This window comes from Drosophila subpulchrella, chromosome 2R (genome assembly GCF_014743375.2).
Source record: "Drosophila subpulchrella strain 33 F10 #4 breed RU33 chromosome 2R, RU_Dsub_v1.1 Primary Assembly, whole genome shotgun sequence".
NCBI lineage: Eukaryota > Metazoa > Arthropoda > Insecta > Diptera > Drosophilidae > Drosophila > Drosophila subpulchrella.
The window spans coordinates 9,515,473-9,535,912 of NC_050611.1; the positions used below are offsets into that span (position 1 = coordinate 9,515,473).

The 20,440-nt window shown below is 42.0% G+C and overlaps 1 protein-coding gene across 3 annotated transcripts in view; it reads right to left on the bottom strand.

The window, feature by feature from the left end:
- Nucleotides 1–20,440, bottom strand: part of LOC119550081 (protocadherin-like wing polarity protein stan) — a 55,163-nt gene that overhangs the window by 14,144 nt on the left and 20,579 nt on the right. For all 3 annotated transcript variants that reach the window (XM_037858551.1, XM_037858550.1, XM_037858552.1), the window contains exon 3: nucleotides 117–1,808. In XM_037858551.1, coding sequence (XP_037714479.1) covers nucleotides 117–1,650 — 1,534 coding nt within the window. In that variant the 5' untranslated portion in view covers nucleotides 1,651–1,808. The remainder of the gene's footprint in view (nucleotides 1–116; nucleotides 1,809–20,440) is intronic.

The following is a 20,440-nucleotide window of genomic DNA, read 5'->3' on the forward strand; positions in this document are numbered from 1 at the left end:
ATGATACGTCCAACTATTAATTTATATTGGTCAATTTGACCAACGCATTTTTTGTGTGTGCATAAATATCTTTTTGTATCTAGTTGTAAACAGATATTTCTATCTTGGGAACTCACCAGTCACTGCCTCGATTCCGTACTCTATTTCCGCATTCTTTCCAATATCCTGATCGGTGGCGCGTAGCGTGATGACTGTAGATCCCACGGTGGCTCCTTCCCGGATACTCGCCTCGAACTGTTCCGCCTCAAAGGTGGGACTGTGGTCATTACAGTCCAGAACATTCACCTGCAGAGTCGTCGTCCCAGATCGCGGTGGAAAGCTGTCATCGGTGGCGACCACTCGGAAGTAGTGGACATCCATGAGCTCCCGATCCAAACTGGCCGAGGTGGTGACCACTCCGGTCCTGGAATCCACCTTGAAAAGCGACTGAGAGCGGGAGTCCAGCAGGGAGACCATGGAGTAGACCACGGGGGAATCCTCGGGATCTCGGGCACGCACAGTGGTCACCGCAGCGGCAGCGGGTTGCTCCTCGAGAACGGAGGCAACATAGAGAGCCTGTTCGAAGTAGGGAGATTGATTGCGCAGCTCCCTTCGAACTCTTCGGGCGATATCCGTGTCGTTGAATTCCTGATGATGGTACACGATCTTCAGCCGGTGGTCCGAGTCCACGATATCCCTTCGATCACACCGAATGTTGAAGGTGATGCTCACCTTCCACATGGATTCGGCGATGCACACATCCCTGCTGGCCACGAGATCCCGGCTCTGGTGCTCGATGGCGAATCGCTCGTCGTTCACGTCCAGGAAACTCACCTTGCAGTGCTGGCAAACCGATCGCGGCAGAAAGGCATTCAGGCTGTTGATGAACTGCGACCTCCTCAGGCAGATCTGGTTCCACTTGTCGGTGGTGTGGATGGCATAGGAGGCATATGTCTCCGAGATCCACTGCTTGGCATCCGAGATCCTGCGATGCAGGGCAGGCTGCAGATGCAGCGGATCCGGTGAGCCCACGGCCCTTCTCTTTCGATTGAGTATCCTGTGTCGCATCTCATTGTCGAAGCTGTCTCCGAAGATCAGATCTCCGGCTCGGAACTCCGTGCTGTTCCGGCGGAAAGCCTCCTCCAACTGATTGCCATCCAGCTGGATTATTTCCTGGGTGGATCGCCTTCTCCGCCGCTTTGAATAACCAGTGTTGTCCTCCTCCTCGTAGTGATGGTGGTGCAGCTCCTGCTCAATCCTTCTATCCTCATTGCAACTGTGCCCCGAGACGAAGATCCTCACCGGCAGGCTGTAGTAATCGATGCTCCTTAGTCGATTCGAGGTGGAGTCCACATAGAAGGTGAACAGATTGGGGTAATAGATGCCATCGCACTTGAGGGCCTTCCTCAGCTGAATCTGCCCATCCTTGTGGCTCACCGAGACCAGATGGTGCACAAAGTTGGCCGACTTGTGGGCATTGATCTTGTAGTGCCGCTCGGAGCCCAGTTTATAGACGGAGGCGTTGAAGATAACGGTGCCGGGGGGCGTGTCCTCGTGCACGATAATCAGGTAGCTCTCGACGAGAATTGATTGCAGCAGGACCACAAGGAGCACGGCCAGCACAAGGAGCCCAAGGCCCATGGGTCTTCGAGGGGAATCCCCCATCTGCATGACTCTTACGGTCGATGGGTGTGACTGTGTGTGTATTACAGTGTGTGCTGAGTGAGTATGTGTGTGTGGGTGTGGTGCGGGAACCAACAAACCACAGTGCAATTAATGCTCCTATTCAATTATCATCGGTGGGCGGTGCTGTGGGCGTGGCCATCTGTCTGAAAAGGGCAAGAAAATTCAGAGAGTCAGTGGGAGGTAATTGAATTTGCCCTTAAAAATAGGCCATGTTTTTCTGGGGAGTGACGGGACGTACGCTCCGAAAAATATATCATCTAGTGTGGCAAATAAGATACATTTTAAAATATATACTTAAAGGTTTTTGCTCTTACCAGAGTGGCAAAATATATAAACACAAAAAATTTCATTGACCTGATTTATTTTATTATACCCGTTACTCGTAGAGTAAAAGGGTATACTAGATTCGTCGGAAAGTATGTAACAGGCAGAAGGAAGCGTTTCCGACCATATAAAGTATATATATTCTTGGTCAGGATCACTAGCCGAGTCGATCTAGCCATGTCCGTCTGTCCGTCTGTCCGTCTGTCCGTCTGTCTGTCCGTCCGGATGAACGCTGAGATCTCGGAAACTATTAGAGCTAGGCTATTGAGATTTGGCGTGCAGATTCCTGAGCTTCTTACGCAGCGCAAGTTTGTAGTAGACTGCCACGCCCACTCTAACGCCCACAAACCGCCCAAAACTGTGGCTCCTAAAGTTTTGATGATAGATAGAAAATTTTAACTGAAATGTATTAGTCTTGTCAATACCTACCGATTGATACAAAAAAAATTTTGCTACGCCCACTCTAACGCCCACAAACCTCCCAAGAAAAAAAGCTATGACGTCAGAGCCAGACAATGCGAAATGTTTTTACGCGTGTATGTGTGTGTATGTAAATAGTTGCCGGCCGAACTTAGCGGCAAAGAAAAAAAGTGCGCGGCTAACTTATTCTATTGAATAATGAATTTTTCACGCCTACCCTAACGCCCACAACGCTTAAATCAGTCTTCCGCCGGTAGGTGGCGCATTTAAATCTCGCTTTGCTGCTTGCATATCTCCATTTCCCTTTGGTCCCTTAAGCTGAGTAACGGGTATCTGATAGTCGAGGTACTCGACTATAGCGTTCTCCCTTGTTTTAAAATTAGCTCGTCATCAATTCATTAACGCTCTATTGTTATGGGTCAATTATATTCGAAATTAAATTAGCTCTTAAAAATATGTGGATTTTTTGGGAAGTGAAGCTCTCTTTGGAAAATAGAAATATAATATATATATAAATAAATGCAAACGTGACTTATTTAATATTTAAATTAGCTTGCCATCAATTCAATTTATTTCTTCAGCTTTAAGAGTCTCATCAATTCATTAACGCCCACTTCTAAAAAGACAATTATAAGCAAAAGACCTGAGCTCTAAATATTCATAATTCTGCCCAAAGTGAAGACTAGGAAATATGTATGTGAGGTATTTTCCGTTTTGGCAGTTTTTTAATGCTGCCTTTGACTTAATTAAAAACTCTTCACCGAAAGCTCTCGCAAATTTTCCTGGTAGCTACAAAGGCAGCGAGTAGCATTTTTAATTTCATTTTCCTGCGCCACGGAGACTAGCTAATATGAAGCTAGATGAAATGAAATTTAATCTTTTTCGGGATTCTTTGGCGCTTTTGTTTGGCCAACGATTTTTTCCAGCCCCCTTTGACATTTCTGCGAAATGGAGTATACAGCTTAATCAGGCAGCGAAAAGCGACGAGCAGCGGCAGTGCAGCCAACAAAATGCCACAAAGTGACACTGTCCAGAGCTCGGATGACCGTTACCCCGGGGCCATTCGGTCGATGGAGTTGAAAATTTAATGAAATTCGATTTGATGTCCCTCTAATGGCCATTTGGTGAGCGTTTTGCGTTCGTTAATTAACTGAAGGTAGTCGAGCACGTTCGTACTGGCTCACACCGACCCGAAAATTGAGATTCGGAAGAGCCGGGGGGGCTTAGGTCATTCAGGTGGAAAAGGGGGCGAAGGTCAGTTGTAGTGTCGAATTCCATTTCGAATTCAAGTTGCAACTAAACTGTTTGTCCATTGTGCTGCTCATTTCGATGCAGATAATTCGCACGTTCGCCCCATGAAGGACACGTCCTGCCAAAATCCCCATTTCTGGTCCTGTCCAGCATTGCGTATACGCAGTGTGGCATATGGCATATGGCATAGGGCGCACCTGCAATGACTGACATACGTGCGAGTCTTATCTAGGGATTAAAATCGAATTGGATTTGGACTTCTACATTATCGAGTTTTGAAACCTTTCTTTCTGTATTCTTTTAAAATTGAAAAATTTTATAACAAACGCATTTATAGTGGTTATCAAAGAGATTTGTTAGTTAATATATGATTTTCTTTAAGTTAAACTTAATAAGCCTCTTAGCATTTCAGCAGAATGTAGTTTTTAGACACCGCTAAATTTTTTAAAATTAGTTTTTTGTTTCTAGAAGTTCTATTAAAAATTTAACAAAATTTGTTTAAGATTATTGGAAAAGATATATGTATAGACGAAATCTATTATTTTTAAGTTGTTCAAATGGGACTACATCAAATGTTGACATGTGTTTTAATAGCCCTATTTTATGTGAGCTTAAGCAGAATGTAGTTTTTAGACACCGCAAAATTTTTATAAAATTATTTTTTTTGTTTCTAGAAGTTCTATTAAAAATTTAACAAAATTTGTTTAAGATTATTGGAAAAGATAAATGTATAGACGAAATCTATTATTTTTAAGTTGTTCAAATGAAAGACTACATCAAATGTTGACTTGTGTTTTAATAGCCCTATTTTATGTGAGCTTAAGTCTTTCGATTAAGACCGTTGGAACTTAAAGAGACCATTATTAAAATTTGTGTTTCCATTTATGTAGAAAAGGGACTGTTTTTAAGGTTCATAGGTCTTAAAAGCAAGAGCTGGCATTCCCAAGGAGTCATTACTTATGTCTAGTATGGGATCCTATGTGTTCTTTCCTTCTTGTTTGTTTTCTTTAGTTTTTTTTTTTTTTTGGAGAAATTCCCCAGACTGCAGTTGCGTGTGCTGCGAGTCGCTTGTCGCCGTGTTAATTGCAGTGTTAAAATGTTTAATTAAAATTTCAGCCTGGCCGCGCTCATCGTAGACGTGTGCCAGACCCAGACTTTATTATTGTTATTGTTTTGCCGGGCGGCACACACAGAGTGCACACCCCGCTTTCCACTTTTCCGCACATCCACATTTTCCACCTGGCCACCGGGGGCAGACGCTTTTCATGGTTCGTCAAGCCTGAAACAGGCGGAGCTGCCGACAAACATGAAATTATTAAATTTTCACACGTTGCCTGGCCCAACAATTGCAGAGCGACAGTTAAAACCCAAAAAACACCAGGTGCATTTTGCCTACTTTTGCCAAACTAATTAATATTTTTGGCGACTGCAGCAGTTGCAGTTGTGAAGTTCTGGCGTTTGGTAGTTCGTTAGCTAATTAAGAATGCGTCACTGTGTCGGATGGCAATTACAAGTTGCCATTTTGTTTTATTGCCACCCCAACAGGCAAATCGTAATTCAAAGTTATGACGCAAAAAGTATATTTGGGTGCCATATGTGGGGCTTCGACAGGGGAAATGTCACAATATTGGGTGGGCATGAAAATGAAAGGAAGCCGGAAGCCTGGCAAATATTTCCCACGTGTAACAAACACCAGCGAAACACTGGAAAATGGGACTGTCCAGGGCGCAAAAGGGTTGGCCATAAACACTCGCGCTTTACGAGACATCCAGCCGCCCCTAAAATAACTCTGGCAGCTGGAAACTTTTTAAGTAGCGCAATCCTGGGAAGGTGTACCTGAAATATTATCCAGCCCCAAAGTTCTCGCATTCACCGGATTCCTTTTCTCGCTCACAAAAAGGGTGGTGTAGTGTAAACAGAGATGGGGGAGTTGGTGGGGAAAAAAAGGAAACATGAAACGTGTCAACTTAAAGCTTGATGGAAATTTATCACGAACCGCCCCCTAAGGCTTTTCCAGTGGGGGCGTGGCATCTCAGCGTCTTCTAATGAGCGTCTTCTCCAGGCAAGAGCTGATTTTTGCTGATTTTTTTGAGCTAGCAACAAAGTGGAAAATGTCCTTGAAGGCTAATGAAAATTGATCAACATTATCTTAAGGAGGCAAATATTTTTTCCCAGCCAAAAGAACCTAATTGAATTTCGTCTGAGGCTTGGCTGAGTGATTTCCCTTTTGGGGCAAATTAATATTATTGCTTGTTTTGTTTTAATCAAGTGGCAAATATCCAAGGGACTCGCTGTCTGCTGTCTGCCGTCTGCGGAATTACCATAAATTCGTGGCCAGGATAAGGCGGTCGCGTGCCAGGCAGACATTAGCCAATTCGAGGACAAGAAGTGCAATAAAATTCATTGTCTGCCAGGACACGAGACAGCAGGACAGCAGGACAGCAGCTAGCGTGCCGGAAATGCGCTTGTCTCCGGTCTAGACGCTCCTTGTAGAGCAAACTAAATGAAAATGGCAGGAAAACGAGCTAAACAGAGCAAAATAATATAAAATAATACACCTGGCGCGACGTGTGAGCGGGAAACTGCATTAAGGCCACATTAGTTGGCAACGCCCCTCCCCCACATACACGGCGTATACGTAATTTCGGTTGTCTGTGGCATGGAATCCTCGGGGGAGTTACGTTCTCATATGTACATATTTCAGATGCCAAATGCCAGACGTGGCTCTCAAGCCCCGAGTGAAAGTGCTTTTCGAATGGCGGGAAATTAATTTCCACTCGCCCGGGCACCAATTAAATTTGCACGAGCGAAAACCATTTGAAATGGCCTTTGTTAAGCATGCAAAATGCAATCGAGAACGACAAAGGGAAGCAGCCATTGCAGCGGAAGCGGGACAAGAGACAAAAAGTTTCCACAACAGCAGAAACATGGCAGAACAACAGCACACACACACACACACATTGAAATGGGGAAAGCGGAGAAAGCATTGCCCAAAGAATCGAAGAAAGAAAAGTTCCCATTGTTGCTGCTGATGCTGTTGCACTCATTCTTCGCCGAAGGCAAAAAAGCAACAAGCAGCAACAAATGCAAACTGCTAGCAAACCTCTGACCGAAAAGCCACCCCCTAATCCCTCCCCCAAACTACAATACCCACCCACTCAATCCCACCAAACACAAACAAACCAGGGAAAACAGAGCAAAGCAATGCAATTGAGCTTAAACGATAACATTGTCCAAAGCAATGCATATGGAAAACTGCGGAAAAGGAGCATCGAATAATGTGTGCTGGCACTGCACTCGGAAAATCCTCTAGCCTGTGCATAGGAAAATCTCAATCATATTTTTTATAATTTAAAATTATTTTTGGAACTGGAATATAATCTAATATGCTTATTAATAAAACTCAAACAAGTCTACAAAAACGAAGTCTAGAAAGTTAATGATGTATCTTCACCCTATATAGATGTGTATAGCAACAAAATATATCGTAATCTATCAAAACAATATAATATTCGGTCTCTTAAAATAACCCAATACAAATGTTTAACATATGAAAATAAGTTTAAAGAACTTAAGACCATTGGTAGTAGATGCCAGATATATTTATAAGCCTATGAAGTTCCTAATATGAACCTAAAAATTGGTTTTAACTTAAAAATTCTTCAAAAAATTCAATTTTATAATGCAACTAATAAGCTGTGGTATCACTACACTCGGAAAATTTTCTATTGTTGAATAGTACATTTTTTTAAAAATTTTGTACCATATAAGACCCAAAGAATAAAATCAAAATTTTATTTTATGCATCATTAGCTATTTAAATTTAAGATGTCAAAATCATGCAAAAATGTTTTGTCTAGTGTTCTAAAGCCCGGCAAAAGGGTAAGAGGAAACTTGACTTGCAACATGGCGTACAAATTAAAAGTGTGCCAGCGGCGGAACAAGTAGTACAGGAAGTGCAGCTTCCGAGAAACCGAGCAGCTGAGGAGAAGGCGAAAAACTGGAAAGGATTTGGGTTTCAAAGGAGCATTGTGAGTTCCGTAGGACTCGCATTTAAATGCAAATCAGTGCTGCCGCCGCCGGCGATCTGCTCGCGCTCCATTAGCGCGTATCGCAGGGCGGAGATTTATGTCCAAATGGCGATGGCAACGGAACAGCAGCCACTTGACATTCCCACTTAATTTAGCAGCCCGGCTAAGGCAAGTTTCCCCCAGCTCGACACAAAATCAATGGAGGATTCGCTCGAGTTGCCTTCCTTCCGGAATTCCTTAATTAATGGGAGAAGAATCGCTGAATTAGTGCAAAAGTTCTAACTGGAGCTTCGGTTTCTATTTCGGAATTCGGGAAAGTTTCGAGCCAAAAGTTCAGGCAAAGGCCTCTCGAATTTCCAAAATGGAGTAGTTACAGCATGCTTCACTTTAAGAGGCCCCTCCATAATTCAGCTGAACTCCGGATCGATTGCCCACTTGGCCGGCAGGGAAGTTTTAAGTAGATGTCAACGCGCCAAAGGATGTCAGCTGGCTGTCCAGGACGATACGACATCCTTTCCTCGCATTAATTGCGCAATCCGGAGGACAAACAGCGTACGGGTGGCGGCAGACCACGGGCGGCAGGAGCTGGAGCCGCATCCGCCAAAGGAAACAAAGGATGACAAACGAAATGCGTAAATGAAATGAGGGCATGAATAAGTGAGGCAGCCGGGGGCAGCGGGCTAAAATGGGATTCGCAGGATTCACTGGCACAACCGCACATATTCCTGGGCATACGGGTCGAGGTATACGAGGTATGTGTTCTATGTGCTATATGCAGAAGGATCTAAGTGCGTTGCAGCAGTTAGCAGTTTAACTTTTGCCGTCAAGTTAATTCAAATGCAGAGCGAACACTTAGGGAAAATCTCATGATAAATGGGAAAATGGGGGGTGGGTAGGTCGGTTGACAAGCTTTTACTTCACTCTCTTTTGCGGATTTTCCTTTGTGGCATTGTCATCATGCTCGTTGTTTTTGCTTTCGCCGCTGTTGTGCTGCACTGTTTGCAATTAAGTTTGTGTGTTGCGGCTCACACATATCGCTCACAGCGAGAAGCCACAACTGAAAATGCACTGGGAAAAATAGTATACGGCAATTTTAGTAGATTTTTGAGTTCGGCTTAAATGGATTTTAATTTATAATACAGCAAGTACGCTGATAAAGAGACAGTTCTTTGCTCCACCGAAATATGTTGCCTACTTTTTGGGGCCAGCAAGGATATTTTAAGAAAGCAATAGATTAAAGCATATATAATTCCCTCATTTATATACGGTTAAAAAAATAGTAAGCTAATAAAAAAAAAACAAAACAAGGAAGAACGCTATAGTCGAGTACCTCGACTATTAGATACCCGTTACTCAGCTAAAGGGACCAAAGGGAAATGGAGATATGCAAGCAGCAAAGCGAGATTGAAATGCGCCACCTATCGGCGGTAGATAGATTTAAGCGTTATGGGCGTTACAGTGGGCGTGGCAATTTTTTTTTTGGGTCAATCGATAGGTATTGACGAGACCAATACAGTTCAGTTAAAATTTTGTATCTAGCATGAAAATTGTGGGCGCCACAGGCTTGAGCGGTTTGTGGGCGTTAGAGTGGGCGTGGCATATTTTCGTAACAAACTTGCGCTGCGCACAAGGCTACGGAATCTAAATCTGAGATCCCAATTCTCTATCCTTGATAGTTTCCGAGATATCCACGTTCATATTTACGATTTTTTGAAGTTTGTGGGCGGTTTGTGGGCGTAAAAGTGGGCGTGGCAACCTTTTTTTTGAGTCAATCGATAGGTATTGATGAGAACAATACATTTCAGTTAAAATTTTTATTCTAGCATCAAAACTGTAGGAGCCACAGTTTTGGGCGGTTTGTGGGCGTTAGAGTGGGCGTGGCACTCTACTGAAACAAACTTGCGCTGCGTAAGAAGCTCAGGAATCTGCACGCCAAATCTCAATAGCCTAGCTCTCATAGTTTCCGAGATCTCAGCGTTCATCCGGACGGACAGACAGACGGACAGACGGACAGACGGACAGACGGACAGACGGACAGACGGACATGGCTAGATCGACTCGGCTAGTGATCCTGATCAAGAATATATATACTTTATGGGGTCGGAAACGCTTCCTTTTGCCTGTTACATACTTTCCGACGAATCTAGTATACCCTTTTACTCTACGAGTAACGGGTATAACAAACTAACCTAATCTATTGTCGTTTGCTTTTACTTACCCAGAAATATTAAAACGATTTAAGTCGTACAAGTAAAATATGTAGCCTACTTGATCGGGCCATAAAAAAACCACCAGTTATGTTCTGCTTAAATTAAATATTAAAATTTAAAGGACAGCAAGGATATAGATTTTTCATTTTTATATCTTAAGCAACAAATGTACTACAAAGTAAATACAAAACAAAACAAACTAAATTAATTTAAAAACTTCCCTTTATATCTTCCAAGAACAACTAAAACTTTCACAAACTACATTTTATAGGTCCTTAAAATCAAAGAGCTCTTGCTAATTTTATGCACCCCCACCCCATTTCTTTAAGTGCACCAAGGGGTAAGTGGGGATGGGGGCAGGCAACATATGGCAGCGCTTAATCAGAAAAACAATGGCTGCCATTGGCGCTACTTCTTCCGGAAATGTGCTGCCACTATACGAGGTTCCTGGCTGCTCGAGCTTTTAGCACATTTACTCAAGTCCATCCATTTGCACGGAGACTCCTAGTTAAAGGCCCCTATCCCCTATCCCCTATACCAAAGTCCCTATCCCCGATACCATGTGTCTTTTGTGACAAGGAGCCGGAGGATCTGAAACGAATCGTCGGCAGTCGAGCGCAAATCCCATTGAATTTATTTTTATAGTTGTTGTAAAGTTGATTATGTTAATGCGATTTAATTCGCATTGGAGTCGCAGTTTTTATGGGGAATTTATGCAGTCCTGCCTATGAAATATTGCCAGTGATTTATCCTACGGACGGAGCCGGGCGATTTAAGTAAATTGAAAAAGGGCCCCCGACAGGGGATAATGGATAATCCTGTCAAATGGGTGGGAAGGAGGCACTCTGCCGTCAATGAATCGGATCATTTGGATGCACATGCACAGTGGGTGGGATTTTCGCAGAAAAGAGAAAGGATTCAGCCATCAGCTATCAACTCTGCTAATGACTAAGACAAACAAGGAGCGGCAGAGCACTAAATGCGATTTCAGCTAGCGTAACAGGATATGGCCAAGAGAAGGCAGGATGGGTATAGGGATGGGTAGATACAGGAGATCCAGGAGATATAGGATGCTGCGAAGGACAAAGAACCGGGGGTGCCACTGTGTGCGCTGCGAAGTGGGTCAGAGTCGAGACAATGGCTGGGCATTATCAATATGTAATGACTTTTGCCATCCACCAGCATCACACCGCTCGTATGAGCAATCCGCACCTAATCCATTAATCAAGGACTCTGTGCCAGATCCAGTTTGCACACCTTCTACGGGTATTACATCTGTTTGGATGGGGAAAATGGGGCTGGGGGGCTGCCATTACCATTCAATTGCCGGCCAAAGACAACGCCTAATTAGCAGCAATGACAAATAATTTGCCGGCAAACAAACAACAACAGATGTGCTGTAATTAGCCCACGGCCAGGCTCAAATCAAATTCCATTTCCATTCCGATTGTTGACTGCGATCAAAGCAAACAAACTGTTTGTGCCCGTGCAACATTTGGCAACTCACATCGTTGGCAAACATTTTCCATGGCCAAGAGGCCTCTTCTTGTTGTTTTTACTGCGGAAATTGCCAGAGTCGAGAACGGAAAATTATGTTGTGTAAGACATTTGAATTCGGGGGCAACCACATGTAAATCTAGGAAAAGTTTGCTTTGCCAAATATCAAATACACATTCGTCTTGCATGTTATCTCATTTTAAATGGGATTTGAACTCTGCCAGGAATCGGTTTTTGTGTGATTTGCGTAAGTGAATACTTTGGCTTTGCCCTGATGAGAAATTCACCAGGCAAACATTTGCATATGTTTTTCATGCTATTTAGTTGCACTTGGTAAATATAGCTCACCCATGTCTTGGGGTGAATTTAAATTGGGATAAGAAATCAAAAATAACTAAATAAAATACAGACAAATTAATTTTGTATATTTAATTAATTTTATTATGTTTGTTTTTGATACTCAGAATATTATTTACTTATTCACAACAACGAAAATATTTACTTGATATTTTTAAATAAGAGAATTTTTTTATGTGCGTAAAATAAATGGATAATAATTTATATAAATGAAGTTTTGAAAATTTGATTTAAATATTTCTTAATTTATTTTAAAATAAATATGACTCAGCAAGTTATATAAGTGTCCTTAATTTTAATATAGTCAATCAAAAGAGACTCAAAATAATGTTGCGTTATTTGGAATACCTAAATACTAATATATATTTTAAAAAAATATTATATCTCTTTAATACATTATAGATGACTTAGAATACAACAGGGTACCTAGGATACTATCATATTCCTGTGTATATCAAAAACCCAGCATACCCCTTTAAGGACCGTTCTCAAAGGGGTATCTGAAGAGATAGACTTGATTACGCAAAAAGTCGTAAGCATAAATAAACACACAGTTGGCATATGAATTGCCGAGCAACAAAGATAGCAAAGTCCACATTATCCCAACTTTGTGGATGCAGCCTGCTCTATAGAGTTTCCAGGGTTCGTATCCGTACATCTGTGAGCACTGGAAGTTACAACTTGTGGTGCACACTTTTGTGCGAATGTGGAGGAGCAGCCCGGCCCTTCAGGCATTATTAATGCGAGTGGCTGCCACTTGAGGTCCTCCAACGTGAGGAGTGGAGTGCCCCGCATCCTTTTTACCAGCCGTGCCAGCGGAGCGGTAAGTTTGCCCTGGTAATCAGCATCGACAGTTTGGCCAAAAAGTTTGTCAAGAAGTCTCGGGCTGATGGTGATAACTGCGGGATAACCAGAAGTGCAGGGATAATCCCAGTGTCTTTAATTTGGCCGCATTAAAGGAGCTTGAGCGTTACAATAAGTGCAGCAGCAGGAGTTATATCCTGGGGGATTAAAAAGGGGATAAAGGATGCAGAATGCCTACGGGCTGTTGGCGCGGGAGCAGCTACAATGAAATGGATTTTTATTGTTCCACCGCGTCGACAAACAAATTGGAAAAGTAAATAAAACAAAGGCAGGCTGTGGGCGACAGGCAAAGGAGCCCAGGACCAAGGACTACAAGGATGAGACTGAGGCTGAGGATGCTGGAATGGAAGGTGTTGTTGTCGGGCACAAAGGACATAATGAATACGCTTAACTTTTAAGTCACGCTGTGCGAGATAACTTGGTGCGGAATAATGGCGCGAATAACGATGCTGACAAACAAGAACAACAACTGGCAGAACAAGGACAATGGGACCACAGGGCGGATGGTTTTTCCATAAAGCAGCCACAGTTGCCACACTCAGTGCCCCCCCTTTGAATCTTCGTGGGCTGGCATTAATGTAAATGAGACTCATTGAAATGTCAATATGACTTTCAATGCTTCAATGGGGCATGCTCTCAAACCAGACTGCGCAATTAAACCCCGTAGTGCTGGCCTTATCCACGTATCCATCGCCCACCCTTAGCCCCCCACCCAATTTACAGCCCACTACGCTCATGGCCGAAAAAGCGCGAAGAGCTGTGCCTTAAATCAATTGGCAAACATGGGCGTGGGGAAAGGGGGCGTCCCATGATGGGCGGAAGTGGGCGGCCAGCTAAGAGTGGCCAAAAACTCATTAAACCGTTACGCGCAGTTGCAGCGAATGAGTCATCGGCAAATACTCCCTAACAGGCAAATACACACACACGTTAGAACAGAAGGGTCACAGTAAACGATCCTAAAGCGAAAAACCCCCTAAAAATGTTTCTCACATGATATGGATATTTTTATTATTTTTGGTATTCCAATTAAAAAGCTTTTTGGATAAAAAAAAAACTCCAATAACAGCCCTTAAAAACGCTAAAACCTCCTGAAAAATTTTCATGATATGATATGGGTATTTTTATTATTTTCATAGAAATATCGTAGAAATTCTGGTTAAAAACTCCACTAACAGCCCTTAAAAACTAACCAAAAGTCAAAACGAAATATTCAATCTTGCATAGAATTCTCCATTTTATTCGCCAACTTTTTCATTAGACATTTTTTGTGAGCCGAAAAGGGAAAATCATTGCCCTGCAAAAACTTTGATAGCCAGTCGGAGGATTCCGGTAAATTGGTTTTCCCCCTAAAAATGTTCACTGTACGGAGAAGGGGATACATCTCGATAGCTATATATAGAAAGTAAAGCTTCCTGCCCGGTACTTTCGTACCTCCCTACCCTACCCTACCACCACCAACTAAACTTTGTCGATCTGTCTGTTCTTGGGAACTGTCAACGATGGCACAAAATTTTCACGAATTTGTTAGCAAATGCAATCATTTTGTTACGTGGTTTTATTACAGTGGTTGCCCCGATGCCGTACCGCTGGTTCACCGTTCATCGCAGCCGATGCAAAGCCAATAACATGAAAATGCTCGTTTATAGATCCCGGGTCCGTTCCGCTCTGCTCCGTGCAACGGGGCGTATACGTAACCGTGTGCAAATATTGTCTCAATTTGGTGCCGAACTACTGCTGCTGCTGCTGCTGCTGCACTTGGCTTGCCTTCATCGCAGGGCAAATAGAGTTTGGGAGTTGAGTGAGTCGAGTTCCTCCCAAATGCAGATGCAAATGCGGATTGGGATGGGAATGGGATGGGTGGGTGGTACGAGTACTGGGTGGGTGTGTGGGAAATAAACAATTTGTATGCGAATTTTGCCATGCCTTTGCCATGCGAGCGGAGCCCATGAATATGAAAATATTCTGCTTCTCTTTGCCAACTGGCGACCCTTCACCATACGTCCATACAACCATACCTTCTGCATAAGCAAACAGTGAGGAAATTGAAAGCAAAATATGATGATGTTCGATTGGCAGATTCGGATTCGGGTTAGGGTTCGGATTCAGAATCAGAATCAGAAGGCACTAAACTATTCCCTTCCAGCCCAGCGCACTGGGGGCTTGAAGGCAGCCCCAAATATTTGGCTAAGCCAGCTGGCCGAAATTAAAGGCTCATGCAAATGTCCTTATGCGCTCCAGTAAGCCCTGCATTTCCCTAAGCCGATTTCAGGGGCACTGCACCGTGAACCGAGACAGACGAGCGATAACAAAGCCAGGAGTTGGGCACAAGGTTGCCAGCCATAATGGCACACGGGGAAAAACAGGATCCAGGTGGATCTGCTAGAGAATGTGTACTACTTTGAGATCGAAATTGACTTTAGTATGGTCTTATACATGTCAGAGAGAGTATATGTCCTATTTTGAGATCAAAATTGACTTTAATAAAGTCTTAAACATGTCAGAAACATGTTTCACATGCAGAAGATCATTTAAAGATTCTGATTTATAAATTAAACTATGTTCATTAAATTAAATTTGATTTAATTGGAAATAACATTGTGACTTTCTTTATACATTTAATGTGTTTCAATAACATACATACAATATAGACACAAAGATATAATAAACTGAGAATAAATTTTAGCCTACATTGATAGTTCTTAATCGTCGAATTTAAATTTTCAATTATGGCTATTTTTTTTTCCTGTATTTTCCTGTATTTTCATTTACTTAAAATCAATTTTGTTAATTCAATACTTGGTCAATGAAAAACTTCTCTACATTTTTTGCGTATATAATATGTATATAATAGTTAATAAATTATCAAAAAATATATATAATTAAAGTGTATTAACTTGATACTCAATAAATTTCATTAAAGATTTCATAATAAAAGAACAATTTAACCTTTAAATATCTATATTATTTATGTATTAATTTGTCATACAATTTGCTATGCACTTTCCTGTAGAAAAACAATTAATAACTAGAGCTGCACAATTTTCTTTGTGCCAATATTGCTTCATTCAAGTGTTTGTTCCACTTGGACCACAAAAAACGTTTGCATTTCAATAAGTGTTGATCAAAAAAGGCTCTTTTGAACTTATATAAATTAAATTTCAATGATCTTCAGCCAGCCAAAAAAAGAAATAAGATAATGGAAGAATATATCAAACTGGAGGGTATTATATTATGGATGCATTTTTTTCTGTGCACCTCGTTCAGGACATCCTGATGACGATGATAATTGCAAAAAATAACTCCGGCAAACATGGCCGACAATATACGAAAATCGCATTTAATTAATGCACGAACATCGCCGACATCACTGGGGTAACTCTTTTGTGCTGCGAGAATCAACTTCAGACATAACTCCAGGCAATATCAGGATGGGGGGATGGGTAGCATGGGTAGTATGGGGAGTTTGGGGAGTTTTGTGGATTGGGGACTCGAGTCCTCGCTGAAGAGCTGTCAAAGTGCTGCGGGACAAAATGGCTGCCGCTGTCTGCATTTGTATTAATGGCAGGAGCCATGGATGGAGGATACGGGTTTTTCGAAGGATCTGCGGGGAGGTCCTGGCAAAGGTGCAGTTATTTGACTGCCTTTGGCACTTTCAAGTGCACGGGCATGTGTGCATAAACGAGACTCCTCGAATCCCCAAGCTTTTCCTGTGGTGGCATCTACATTCGCTGCAAATCAGAGTGGCGAACGTGCGCCAAGCGCTTGCATTTATTTTGCAATTACTCTGCTCAAGCGTGGGGCCCTCGACTTTTCCTCAGAAACTCGAAAACTCAAATATAATTCCGTCTAATCAACACTTTAAGTGAACTACATTTATTATGAACCGTAGAAATGTTGGCCGGGCGCGCAAAGTGCCTGCTGCTTTGCTGACCAATTAGTTGCGTCTCCAGGAGAAATGAGGACAGCAAAATTGTGCACAGTTCAAAAAAATCAGTCAGGTTTGCTGATTAAATTACTTTGATATATATATACACTTTTCTAGATATTTGTTGTGCCAAAAAAATAAAAATAAAATCCTTTCTAACCACCTAATAAACATCTAAAGCAATGTCTAACTATTATGAATATTTAAGCTTTAATATTGATTTATAAACGGTATACGAAAACTATTAAGGATAAAAAAGGATTATTACTTCTACATATAGTGATTATGGATTTAAAATGTAAGACATATTTCATCAAAAGTTCCTTCTTTTTAAGGCCTAGTATCCAAAGCTGTACCATAAGTTAGTTTACTTTATCGTTATATATTATTATATTACATTTGAATACTACTCTTATCTATTTAAGAAGGATTTCTTGTGCAAATTTGTCAATAAAATGTTTCAAATATTTATTATTTTATTTTTAGATCAAATTTCATCTCTAAAATTATATTTTTTCTGTGTGAAATATAGAAAATGCAGCCGACCAGAACAGACGCAAAAATGTCAAGCGGGCCACGGGAAATTATAAATCAGGAGCAGGTCAGGTCGGAAGGTCGCAGTTCGCAGGTCGCAGGTCGCAGGTCGCAGATCGCAGGGAACGCCTGCGAAAGAGAGCTGCGATGGCATTGATGAATTTCGCCGTGACAAGGCGGGCAATTAGCCGGGTGAAAGTGGCTATAATTGGGCAACCGGGGCAGCAGTGTCCATGACCGGGCACAAAATACGGGAACGAATGCCTAATGAGCCAGCGCCGCCAGAAAGGTGAAACAAAGTCCGCAAAGGCAGTCGGCAGCCAGAGTGGCAAGTTGGCAAATTGCAGTCGCAAAAGTCAGAGTGCAACATCCAGCGTCATTGTCAGTTGGCTGCAACTCATCATTCGCCTCGGTGTTGGGTGAAATTTGCATTCTCGTCTTTGACTTTCGTTTTGCGATTTTTCATCACCTTTCTTTGGCTTTCCAGCAGCAGCAGCATCAGCAGAATGCAAAACTGTGCGCCCATAAACTACTTTTTAGCCTGGCCAACTCGCTGCCCCCTTTTGGTATCCCTGGTTTCCCCACTCCTGGCATCTTGGTATCTTGGCAACTGGCCACCAACTGTGTCAACCAGTCAAACTAGTTTGCACTGCACACGGAAAGAAAATACGTAAGAATAAATAATATATTCGCTTTGACCAGTAAATAATGTTAGATTGAAAGTGAGAAATGCAATTATTCAAGAAATTGCATTTCTCACTTTCAATCTAACATCTTTCAATCCTCTCAAAAAAAGCGAAATACCAAAAGAGAGAAACAAGCAGGATGCTGTCCCTTATCTAGATAGAACTGATACTGATTTTCACCATAATGATCCTCATATTTTATCAATTTTTTCTCAGTGCAAGCTGCAAATGCTGATTGCTCTCCCAGCTGCAACAGCAGCGGCATTTGATTGAAAGAGCTCGCTCCTCTTTGGCTCTTTGGGTTTACAGCTATACAAAAAGTAGAAAATATTCGCTATTTTTCGCCATTTACGCCTTGAACCCTGTAGCCCCAGTGTTCCGCAGCAACTCGACTACATTTCCCTGGCCAAACTGAAAATGTTCTGGCCCCAGTCGAACTTGAAGGCCACTCGGCAGCTGCGGTGAATGGACGGTCAGCTAATTTTATCAGCCTCCCAATCGCAAATTTGAATTCAAATCCAAATTCAAATCCAAATCCTGTCCAAGCGACACTGGTTTCGTGACGTTCACGCCCAAATTGAAAACTACAACTATTTGCTAATATCTGCTGGTTATATAATCGCCTGCAAAAGGGGAAAACTCGTTTTCCCCCTGGGCGTTCGCCGAAACTTTTGTTAATTTTCGCATTATTAATATGTTGTATTGACAGAAAACTTTAATCAACTTTTCACTGGCTTGTTGATTCGTTTGCGGTCAACGAAAGTTTCGCCCAAAAAACCGAACCGAGGCCACAAATGAAATGAAAATACTTTCTGCCATTTTGATTAGAAGTTTTGCAAGTTGAGGAATTGCATGAAATGGTCGAATAAATTGTTTATTTAATGTCCGACTTGTTGCCTTTTTCGTGGCTTCGGGCACGTACAAAACTCCGGACTTTTCGCACGTACAATCACCTAAAGGAGCAAAGGAGCGAGGTAAAGCGAAAAGTATCTGGTGGATGCACATAAAGTTTAAAATGTCTAAGCCCCTTTAAAACGCAGCTGGGCAGTTGATGGCCCTTCGGGCCAGGCACTTGTGAATATTTCTGCTAAATTGCTGGAATATAAAACACATTTTCTCCACCACCCCAACCACCCTTCACCGCAGACAATTTGATAGAGATTCCCATTCATTCGGTGGCTCAAAAAATAAATTCGGTCTCAATTTCAGTTTTCACTCGGGCAATTGCAAACATTTTCGCATTGGTAGCCGCAAAAACCCCACCGCAGAGTTGGGGAAGTCGGCGGGTTTAGGCCACAAAAGCAAATTAAAACATTTGCCAACACAACCGGAGCAGTTAAATGCATTACGACTGGGCCAAAACATTTACCAATTTAACAATTTACCATATTACCATTTACCACCCGCTGTCAGTTTGATAACTTAACTGGAAATCCCTTTGCCAGCCGTTTGGCTTCCGTCAGTTGGCCCTACAATTAATCACATTTAATTTATCAATTGTTTCGACCAAAAACAGAGAGATTAGGCGAAACAATAAAGGCGAAATCAGCTGTAATTATTGTGGCATTGGCAGTGCGACAACAAAGCCAGCGGATGCTGTTAATTGGATCGCGTTACGTAGGTAATAAATACGGTGCGTGGATAAAAGCAGCAATGAATTTCTGAAATATTAATGGTTTTTCGGATATTTGTTCGCCGGGGGGAAGCCGAATGATGAACTTTTATTTTATCGGTTCTTGTGTCGATAAAATTGATATTATTCGCCGTTATTTACTTATACAGAAATTCTATGTTTCGGTTATCGTAAAATCAATATAGAGCAAACTGAAATTAGAAAATGATTGCTGAAACAATTGGATTTAGCCAAACTATGATGAATTGAAAAACCCAGCAATCCCATATATTAAGCCATCACGAATGACAGTTGTGGAATAAAAGAGAACAAATTAAAAAAACATTTTTAGAAAATGAATAGAACTCAGGATGAATGGAGAGTTTTCTCGAAAACTTTATTTAAACAGAGTATTATTGGCTGTATTTTAAAACAATAATTGAACTGTACTGAACAAATCAAGATAACATACAATACCTATATGTTATTATCTTGTCCTAATCTATTTCGAACTTTTACAAATGTGCGCATTTGTATACAGATAAAACTAGCAATACTTTTAGAGGCAAAAATGGGGCTGAAACATTTTAAATAGTTATATTAAGACATATGTGTATTAAAATGTTACTTTAATTATATAATAAACGCTTATTAAGACGTTATTGAACGATACTTAATATGTAGTAAGCACTAGGAAGAGAAGCTCCTCTTAGCTTTATATAAATTCCCAACAGCTACTTGGTGGGTAGTGAGACCCAGTCCTTGGCACACACTCTCCATCGCCACACTTCCAGGCGAGACTCATTCATTCAGCCGTGGTGGAATGTTCGGCGCTAACTGATCGGGCAAACAAAAACAGTTTCTCGGGTGTTTGGAGCTGGAAAAACGTGTGCTACATGTGGCTAGGATGGGGGAATGGGCTGGGGATGCTATGAAATGGAATGGGATGCTATAGAGAGAGACCCGACTTGATGGGAGTTTGGGTCCAGGTTCGAAGCCGTCGATAGGCAGCGTTAACTGTTGTTCGAATTTGTCTGTGGTCAGTGACCCAGCCCATTCGATGG